At 36.7% G+C, this 11,371-nt stretch overlaps 1 protein-coding gene across 1 annotated transcript in view; it reads right to left on the bottom strand.

The window, feature by feature from the left end:
• Window positions 1–408: 408 nt before the first annotated feature.
• ACSM6 (acyl-CoA synthetase medium-chain family member 6) overlaps window positions 409–11,371 on the bottom strand; it is a 45,244-nt gene continuing 34,281 nt past the window's right edge. The window contains exons 8-9 of the mRNA XM_008573406.1: window positions 9,280–9,381; window positions 409–597 (exon numbers count right to left, since the gene is read on the bottom strand). Of these exons, the coding sequence (XP_008571628.1) occupies window positions 409–597; window positions 9,280–9,381 (291 nt within the window). The remainder of the gene's footprint in view (window positions 598–9,279; window positions 9,382–11,371) is intronic.

The raw sequence follows: 11,371 nt of genomic DNA, 5'->3' as shown, positions 1-11,371 counted from the left end.
GAGGCTATGAGAACGTGAGGGAGCCCAGAGTGCTGAAAATATCCTGTATCCTGATCTAGGTGGTGGTTACAGTCATATATACATGTGTAAACATTCACTGAGCTGTTTGTGTAAGATTTGTGCACTTACCGCACATGATAAACTCAACTACAAATTTAAAAATAAATTTATATGAGTATATTTTATTGCACAGAAAAATATTTCTATTATATCATTAAGTGAAAAAAGGCAAGTTATGCTAGAGCATTTTTCCCTGAGCTCACTTCTAAAATAATGTTTATATATAAGAAGAAAGAAGACTGGAAGAATATACTTCAAAATATGAGATTGTGAATTATTTTTAGTTTTGCTTTTTGCATTTTCTAAATTGTCTGTAATTCTTATATAACTCAAGCAGTCCAGAGTCTTCTATAGACTCCCACAGCTACCAGGCCTAGTAGTAGTAACCACAGCATTTATAACCTCTGACTCTGATGTACTGATGACACCATCAGTTCTACCAGACAACCAGAAGTAGCCATCTTCATCCATGATTCCTCTGTCCCCTGTGAGGTAAAGCATGTGGCCTCTTGCTGAAGCATATTCCTTCCAGCCCACCTGATAGAATAACAAATCCAGAAACCTACATTTAGACTACTTCCACAATCATTTACTGGTATAAATTGAACATTGTGGCTAACCTAAAGAGAGGTAGAAAAAAAATGACACAGGATCCCCACTCTCCTGGGGCTTCCCATACAGAAAACAATCAACATACAGGGAGATCTTTGCTGGGTCACCTCTTTTGGCTTCAGCTATCCCCCCACCTCCAAGCTGGAAACAGGGATAATGATGGTATTTTATTTAGAGCTTTGTTCTGAGGCTTAAATGAGTTAACACAAGCACAGCATTGAGCATAGAGCCAGGTACAGTACATGTAAGGGACATTGGCTACTATTTTCTTAGGCTCCATCCATCAAACATGATTATTACTCCTTGTCTTTGAATGGTGCCTTTAATTTCCACATTGCCCATAACTAACATTCCATCAGAAGAAGATGGTTTTGGATTAAGGTTCTTACCCCAGAAACACAATGAAACGTTAGTACAAATGCCCCTGTACATGAGGCAGCACCATTTTGCTTGGATATTCTGTGGAGTGTCCATAAATTCTAACAGCATTTGACTCTGACTGCCATAGAAACCACATGATCAGTTCATCCAAATTTTTAGATCTAATGGACAATCTGTTTATTAAATTTCTAATGAACTTCAGTAAAACACTGTGTAAGGCACTCATTCTCAAATAGCCCAATAATATCAGTAGGTATGTGAGATATCTGGGTCTACTCTTTGGATTTCTGTCTTATGGGTGAAAAGGAGACTTTTGAGTCTCAGTGTAAGTTGTCTTGTCAACGTTTGAAAATATTAAGGCCTGGGGCCCTAGGCAGGAGCCGAGGGCAGCCCCCATGACCTGAGAACAGTCAAAACAAGGAGTGAGCATGCTGGGAGCACACCAAAAACACCACTTCCATAGGTGTCCCACCACAGCCTCTGCTACAGCCACAGCTGCCACAAAATTGGCTCACTGCCACAGTAGTAGCCACAGCCCCCATGCAGGCAGCCCACCAGACACTTGACTGCATTGACACAGGAGAGTCACCAGAGGAAGCTGGAAAAAGAAGAGAAAGTCTCTTTCCTCAAAGCCCAGTATAGAGTAATAGAAGAAGCAACTGCTCTACCAGATGACCAGACATCAACACAGAGTTACTAGAAATATGAAAAACCAAGAAAATGTGACACCACCAAAGGAATACAATAATTCTCAAGTACCAGACCCCATAGAGCAGGAAACCCTTGAATAGACTGAAAAGGAATTCCAAGCAACAATCTTAAGGAAATTCAATGAAATACAAAAAGACTCAGACAACACAACAAAATGAGAAAAAGTATCCAGATTATGAAGGAGGAAATTTAGAAAGAGATTAATACCTTAAAAAAGAATGTAGCAGAACTCCTGGAACTGAAGGATTCTTTCAGCAAAATAAAAAACACAACAGAGAGCTTAAGCAGCAGGTAAGAGCAAGCAGAACAAAGAATTTCTGATCTTGAAGATGGTCTTTTCAGAATAACCTACACAGAACAAAAACAAAAGAAAGAAAAAAGAATTTTCAAAAATGAAGAAAATCAGGGGCCAGCCCATGGCTCACAAAAGAGAGTGTGGTGCTGATAACACCAAGGCCATGGGTTCAGATCCCATATAGGGATGGCTGATTAGCTCACTGGGTGAGGGTGGTACTGACAACATCAAGTCTAGGGTTAAGATCCCCTTACCAGTCATCCTTAAAAAAAAAAAAATAAAAAGAAGAAGAAGAAAATTTAAGAGACTAGCAGATAACCTGACGTGCATATACCTCTGAATCATGGGTGTTCCAGAATGGGAGGAGAAAGGAAAAGTCATTGAAAACCTATTCAATGAAATAATAGCAGAAAACTTTCCTGGTATAGGGAGAGGGACAGAACTTCACATCCAAGAGGCTCGAAGATCCCCAAACAGATTCAATCCAAAAAGCTCCTCTGACGTTATAGTCAAACTAGCAAAGGTCAAAGACAAAGACAGAGCCTTAAAAAACAGCAAGAAAAAAGTGTCAAATCACCTATAAGGGAGTCTGCATCAGACTAACAGCTGACCTCTTAACAGAAACACTACAAGCCAGAGAGAAAGGGATGATATGTTCAAAATACTAAAAGAAAGAAACTGTCAGTCAAGAATACTATACCCAGCAAGGATAACCTTTGTAGATGAGGGAGAAATCATGTATTGCCCAGACAAACAAAAACTGGAGTTCACCACCACATGACCACCCATATGAGAAATCCTCAAGAGAGTCTTGCATATGGAATTTGAAAACCAATAATCACTACCATGAATACATGAGAAAGAAGAAAACCCACTGGTAGAAAAAAATGCAAATGAGTCAGAGAAAGAAACTGTATCTTACCACCTCAAAAAATCAACAAATGCTAAAATGATAAAAGGGGAAGGAACAAACAAGATATTTAATACATCCAAATGAAAATCAATAAATACCAATAGTAAGACAATACCTTTCTATAACAACCCTAAATGTAAATGGATTAATTTCCCCACTCAAATGACACAGACTGATTGGATTAAAGAGACCCCGTATATGCTGTCTTCAGGAGACTCACCTTGCCTGGAAAGACATACACAGATTAATAGTGAAGGGATGGGAAAAGATATACCACACAAATGGAAACCAAAAATGAGCAGGAATATCTATTCTTATATTAGATAAAATAGACTTTAAAACAAAAACTATTAAAAGAGACAAAGAAGGTCATTATTTAATGATAAAGGGTTCTATCCAGCAAGAAGACATAACAATCATAAATATATATGCACCCAACATTGGAGTACCCAGATATATAAAGCAAACACTATCATTACATGTAAAGAAAGAGAAAGACTCCAATACGATAATAGTTGGGGACCAAAACACCCCTCTCTCAGCATTGGACAGATCATCTAGGCAACAAATTAACAGAGAAACATAGGATTTAAACTATACCTTAGAACAATTTGACCTGGCAGATAGCAACAGAACATTTTATGCAACAACTACAGAATACACATTTTTCTCATCAGCATATGGAACATTCTCCAGGATAGACCACATGTTAGGTCACAAATCAAGTCTCAACAAATTTTTAAAAATTGAAATCATTTCAAGTATCTTTTCAGACCACAATGGATTAAAACTAGAAATCAATAACAAAAAAAACTCTGAAAACATTACAAATACATGGAAATTAAACAGCATGCTTCTGAACAACCTATGGGACTGAGAAGAAATTAAATAGGAAATCAGAAAATATCTTGAAACTAATAAAAATAGACACATCATACTAAAATCTGTGGAATGCTGCAAAAGCAGTACTAAGAAGGAAGTTTGTTGCAATGAACACATCAAAATAATAGATTTCAAATAAACAAGCTAATGTTATATCTCAAAGAACTAGAAAAATAAGAACAATCCAATCCCAAAGCTAGTAGATGGAAAGAAATAATTAAGATCAGAGCAGAACTAAATGACATAGAAAACCAAAAAATGATATAAAAGACCCATGAAATAAAAAGTTGTTTTTTTGAGATTAACAAAATAGACAAGCCATTAGCTAGGCTAACTACGAAAAAGAAGAGAGAAGACCCAAAGAACAAAAATCAAAAATGAAAAAGGAGACATCAAAACTGATAACACAGAAGTACAAAGAACCATTAGAGATTACTATAAACAACTGTATGCCAAAAAATATGAAAACCTGGAAGAAATGGATAAATTTCTGGAGTCATACAAACTGCCAAGACCGAACCAAGAAGAAAAAGAAAACCTGAACAGACCAATAACAAGCATTAGATTGAAGTTGCAATCTGCAGTTTCCCAACAAAGAAGAGCCCAGGACAAAGGGGCTTTACTCCTGAATTCTAAGAGGCCTTTAAAGAGGAATTAATACCAGTTCTCTTCAAAGTATTCCAAGAAATTGAAACAGAGGCCATTCTCCCAAACTCATTCTAAGAGGCCAGCATCACCCTGATACCCAAACCAGACAAAGAGACAACAAAAAAAGGAAAACTACAGACCAATATCTCTGGTGAACATAGATGCAAAAATCTCCAACAAAATATTAGCAAACAGAATACAGCAATACATCAAAAAACTTACACACCATGACCAAGTGGGATCCATCCCAGGGATGCAAGGATGATTCAACACAGCCAAGTCAATAAACATGATACATCACATCAACAAAATCAAGGACAAAGCTGTATGATTATCTCAATAGACACAGAAAAAGCATTTGACAAAATTCAACCTCTCTTCATGATAAAGACTCTCAGCAAATTAGATATAGAAGGAAAGTCTCTCAACACAATAAAAGCCATATATGACAAACCCACCACCAACATCATCCCGAATGGGGAAAAGCTAAACACTTTTTCCTTAAGAATAGGAAAAAGATGAGGATGCCCACTCTCACCACTCTTTGGGGTTTTTTTGTTGTTGTTTTTTGTGACTGGTAAGGGGATTGTAACCCTTGGCTTGGTGTCGCCCGCACTGTGCTCAGCCAGTGAGCGCACCAGCCAACCCTATATAGGATCCGAACCCGCGGCCTCAGCGCTTCCAGCGCTGCTGCATTCCCAGCACTGCACTCTACCGAGTGAGCCACGGGGTTGGCCCTCTCACCACTTTTATCTACCATAGTATTGGAAGTACTAGCCAGAGCATTCAGGGAAGAGAAAGAAATAAAGGGCATCCAGATTGGAAAAGATGAAGTCAAATTATCCCTGTTTGCAGATGACATGATCCTCTATATAGAAAAATCTGAAGACTCTACCAAAAAACTCTTAGAACTGATAAATGATTTCAGTAAAGTTGCAGGATACAAAATCAACATGCGAAAATCAGTAGCTTTCTGTATACTCCAACAATGAACCAGCAGAAAAAGAAACCAAAAAAGGAAGCCCATTTATAGTCACCAATAAATAATAAATAAAATACCTAAGGATCAATTTAACCAAGGAGGTGAAAGATCTCTACAATGAGAACTACAAATCACTGCTGAGAGAAATTAAAGAGGACACAGAAAGATGGAAAGACATTCCATGCTCTTGGATTGGAAGAACCAACATTGTGAAAATGTCCATCTACATTATCAGATGTACAGATCTACAGATCAATGCAATCTCCATCAAAATACCAATGACATTCTTCACAGAAATAGAAAAAATAATCCTAACATTCATATGGAACAAGGAAAGACCTGAAATAGTCAAAGCAATTCTCAGCAAAAAAATAAAGCTGGAGGCATTAAATTGTCTGACTTCAAATTATATTACAAGCTATATTAACCAAAACAGCACGGTACTGGCATAAAAAAAGACACTCAGACCAATGGAACAGAATAGATAACCTAGAAATCAACCACTTGCATTCTTATAGCCAACTGATCTTTGACAAAGGCAACAAGAATATACACTGGGGAAGGGATGGCTTCTGTAATAAGTGGTGCTGGGAAAACTGGGCAACCATATGTAGAAGAATGAATCTGGACCTGTACCTCTCACTAAAAGTCAAATCAAAATGCATTAAAGTCTTATATATAAGACCTGAAACTATAAAACTACTAATAGAAAACATAAGGAAAACACATCAGAAAGTAGGACTGGGCAAATACTTTATGAACAAGACTCCAAAAGCACAAGTAACAAAAGGAAAACTAAACAAATGGGATTATATCAAACTAAAAAGCTTCTGTGCAGCAAAAGAAACAATTAACAGAGCAGAAAGACAACCTACAGAATGCAAGAAAATATTTGCAAACTATGCATCTGACAAAGGATGAATATCTAGAATATACGAGGAACTCAAACAACTTAACAGTAAAAAAACAAGTAACCCAATTGAAAAATGGGCAAAGGAGCTGAATAGGCATTTCTCAAAGGAAGATACACAAATGGCCAATAGACACATGAAAAAATGCTCAAAATCAGTAAGAATCAGGGAAATGCAAATCAAAACTACATTGAGATACCATCTCAGTCCAGTTAGACTGGCCAGTATCAAAAAGACAATAACAAATGCTGGCAAGGATGTGGAGAAACAGTAACCCTCCTACAATGTTGGTGAGTAAATTAGTGCACCTATTATGGAAAAGGAGGTTCCTCCAACAACTACAGATAGAACTGCCATATGATACAGCAGTCCTGCTGCTGGGTATATACCCAAAGGAATGGAAATCATATCGCAGGGATATCTACACTCCCATGTTTATCACAGGTGTATTTACAATAGCTAAGAGTTGGAACCAACCTAAATGTCCATCAATGGACGACTGTATAAAGAAAATGTAGAATATATACACAGTGGAATACTACTCTGCCATTAAAAGGAATGAAATTCTGCCATTCACAGCAGCATGAATGAACTTAGAGAAAATTATGTCAAGTGAAATAAGCCAGGCACAGAAAGAGAAATACATGTCCTGACTCATAAGTGAGGGAGGGGAGGGGAGGGAAGGAAGGGAATGGAAAGGAAAGGAAAGGAGGGAGAGAAGAAGGAAGGAAGGAAGGGAAAGGAAGAAAAAAGAAAGACAGAAAAAGGAAGAACAATTACAATAATTCCTTGAACTCTTAAAAGGAGAGAGTGGAACTGAGGACAACAGAGGTGGAAAAGGGAGTGGGGGAGGGGCGATTAGGGAGAAATTGGTAAAGTCCACAACAAATGTTTACATTGTGTAACGATAAAAAAATAAAAATAAAATAAAATCAGAGTGTAACCCAAAGAGGAGAGATTTACTTTCAGCTGCTTCATTTCTGTGAATTAAACTAATTTCTAAACTAATAATAATAATAATAATAATAATAATAAAAGAAGTTTGGAAATATTAAGCATTATATTATTCCCTTACAGAAATTTGTAATATTAAAATATTTAAAAAGTTTTACCTAGGATTTAACTCAGGAACTCTGCTTTTAGATACTTTTTCATAGGAAATAATCAGAGGCATTGAAAGAACTAGCAATGATGCTTATTGAAGCAGTATTTATAAAATATTGGAAATAACCATAACTTTCAACAATTGCAGGTATGTTGAATAGATCACGATATTTCCATTTGATAGGACTCTGTAAAATTATTACAAATGTTGTCATGTAGGGCCGGCCCCGTGGCTCACTCAGGAGAGTGCAGCGCTGGTAGCGCCGAGGCTGCGGGTTCGGATCCTATATAGGGGATGGCCGGTGCGCTCATTGGCTGAGCGTGGTGCAGACCACACCGTGCTGAGGGTTGCGATCCCCTTACCGGTCACAAAAAAAAAAAAAAGAAAAAAAAATGTCATGTGAGAAGATTACTGGCCTCTGACAATCATGATAAAAACACAGGCTTCACAACAGCAGACAGAATGTAATTCCAATTTTGTAAAAGGATGTATATGGGGATCTTCAAAACATTAATGGAAAGATTCATATTATCTTTTAATTCCATATTTCCACAAGTGTTTTGAAGTACCCCCATATGCATAGAAAAGTTATAAAGGATATATACCCAAATGTTAATAGTGAGTAATGATGGTGGCATTATGAGTGAAAAGAATTTTCTTCTTTGGTCTTTTTCTATATTTTTCAAAGTTTTCTATATTGAACATAAATTAGCTTTATTATCTGAAAAGGCTGAATAAATAACATATATTTTAAAAATAATTTAAATTACCCTTTTAGAAAAAAGAACAGCTCTTCTTAATAGAATAATGCCACCTAATTAATGTATAAAAAACCCAGCAATTTGAAAATCACCCTTCTGCAACTCCTCATTTGAATAACTGATACAGGAAAGAATCATCAGCGTATGCTGAAATCGTTGGGTGAAAGTGCATTGGAGATAGGATATTCACAAAGTCTCAAATTGTTACTTCACAGATTACCTAATAACAAAGGGGAAAATGTACCTTTGCAATGGAGAGAAATGGCAGTCACCTCCTTAACCAAAGGACCAAAATGATCAGCATCCAAAGTGAGGGAACACAATGTTCCCCAATGTTAGAAGACAGGAAATACACATCACCTACATAGTATTCTTGCCAAAAATGTTTATCCCGAATCCCATTATGAAGAAACAATGGATAAATCTAGGAAGTGGGGCATTTTACAGCACAACAGGCTTTCATTCTTCAAAAATGTTTGTGTCATGGAAAACAACAACAACAAAAAAGGTGACGGGGCTGTTTCTGATGGAAATAACTAAAAACGTGTGAACTAAAGAAACCACAAACCTTGATTGAAATCTGGATTTTTAAAAACTGTGAAACACATTTGAGTACAATTGGAAAAATCTAAATATGGACTGATATTAGTTAATATTAAAAATTATCTTTAATTTTCTTCGCTGTGGTGATGTTGATGATGAGGAAGGATGTCCTTCTACTTAGGAGAGTGGTACTGAAATATTTAAGGACAAAGTGTTGTGATGTCTGTAATTACTCATAAACAGCTTATTAAAAATGTACAAATGTAAGGTAAACGAGGCAAGATGCTCATTGCTGAATATAGGTGAGAAGTATACAGGTAGGTGTTCATTATTTCAACATTCTTGTAGATTTGAAATTTGCAAAAATAAAAGTTGGGACAAAAGTATTTGGCAAATCATAAAATACTCTATAATTATGACACTATGATTAGTAGTAACAATTAAAGTATTTAGGAAAAAAGAAAAAATTTCTTACCATGTGTGGACAGTACAGAGAGGCAGGTTGGTTTCGTTTTATATGGACTGCAATATTTCCTTCCTCTCCTAAAGGCAGTATATTTGCGTTTTCATCCACAATCTGAGATTAGATAACCATTAAAGAAAATTTCCTTATAAAACATTTGTGCTTTTCCTAAAACACCACAAGTCTAAACATAAGGCTTACTACCCCCGTTCAAGATGCAAGAAAACCGCTTGGTTGGTGTATGCAGATACTGGGCAATCTAAGAGGAAGTGTGTTCGGTGGTCAGTGTGAAGGTGCCAGAGTTGGAAAGATCTGGGTTTGAATCTCTATTTGCCACTCTCTGATCCTGATAACCTTGGATTGTTTACTTCCATGAACCTCAATTTCCTTATCTAGAAAATCAGAGTTTTAAAAGTGTGCCTACTATACAGCTTTGTTGTGAGGATGAAATCAGATGATACGGGTGAGGGCTCCAGTGACTGGTTATTACAAAATTATAAGAAAACAAGCTTCTAGGGAAGTCCTTTCAAACCAGGACACTTGATTGTCCATCTAATGTATAAGAAAAGAAATATAAATAACGTAAAAGTTTTAAAATAGAGATCTGGCAGTTTTGTAACAGTCTGGGAGGTGGTGATATTTTTTTCCTATTAAGGATTAGAGGGCAGATTAGGAGTAAAGTACAGCTTGAAAATATTGAGTTATTTTAGCTGAATGGCTTCATTATTGACCTAAAATACAAGGCATGACCATGAAGTAATGTGACAGAAGTTAAGAAATACACTGAGATCAACTTTGAAGGCTATAACCTTTCAAGTCACTACCGTGGAGAGCAATATTCATACCCATTTTGAATTTATTATCCTTGTTGAATACTTTGGAAATATTCTATAGGAACTGCCGGCCCTAAGGACCAGAAGGTCTTCAGTGGTAGTAAATCTTTGTACTTTAAAGGCAAACTTTTATTTTTTAGAAAAGAAGAGTCTTTAAGAACAAAATCTAGTAAATTAGAATTATCTGAAAAGCATGTTTTAAAACAAAATTTTAAGAAATTGTATTAAATGGAATTTTCTTAATTTTATTTTTTGGATTGTTCATTGATAATATATAGAAATACAATTCATTTTTATATATTAATCTTATGTCATACCACTTTGATGAACTCATTTATTAGCTCTAATAGAGTGTGTGTGTGTGTGTGTGTGTGTGTGTATTGTCATACCACTTTGATGAACTCATTTATTAGCTCTAATAGAGTGTGTGTGTGTGTGTGTGTGTATTGCTTAGGATTTTCTATATATAAGATCATATATCATCTGTGAATAGAAAGAGTTTTACTTCTTCCTTTCCAATTTGGATACTATTTCTTTTTCTTAACTAATGGCCTGGATATAACCTCTATATTGAATAGAAGTGGCAAGAGTGAGCAACCTTGTATGTCCTCATCTTAGGGGGGAAACTTCCAGTCTTTCCCTATTGAGTATGATGCTAGCTGTGGGTGTTCTATTTTGTTTTGTTCATTTATTTATGTGGAAAAAAGAACTATTAAAAATGAATTAGAACAGTCTAAGCAAAAATTTGGCAAAGGACATGAGCAGACAGGTCACACACCCCTAAAAACACATGTGGCTAAGATCTAGTTGCAGGTGGGGGTGTGGCTGGCCCTCAGCCCCGATACAGTTTAGTTGTTACTGTTCCTCTAAAACTCATGTGGAAATCTGATCCCCAATGTGGCAGTGTTGGGAGCTGTTTGTCATGGGGACAGATCCCTCATGAATGGATTAATGCTATCCCTGGGGGGTGAGGGTAGTGAGTGAGTTCTTGCTTTATTAGTTTCCAGGGGAGCTCGTTGTTTAAAAAGACCTGGCACCTACCTCCCCCACTACCCTTGCTTCCTCTCACTGTGTGATCTGCTTGTACTGCCAGTTGCCATGAGTAGAGGCAGCCTGAGACCCACACCAGATGCAGCTGTCCCAGAACTGTGAGCCAAACAAACCTCTTTTCATTAAAAATTACCCAGTTTCAGGTATTCTGTTATAGCAACACAAAACAGATGAATACAGCCCCATCTCGGGACCCCTGGGCATCTCGGTGGGCTCCTTAG

The sequence above is a fragment of the Galeopterus variegatus genome, unplaced genomic scaffold (assembly GCF_000696425.1).
Source record: "Galeopterus variegatus unplaced genomic scaffold, G_variegatus-3.0.2 Scaffold913, whole genome shotgun sequence".
NCBI lineage: Eukaryota > Metazoa > Chordata > Mammalia > Dermoptera > Cynocephalidae > Galeopterus > Galeopterus variegatus.
The sequence above is the reverse complement of the archived record's forward strand: the minus strand, read 5'-3'. Positions and strand labels throughout refer to the sequence as shown.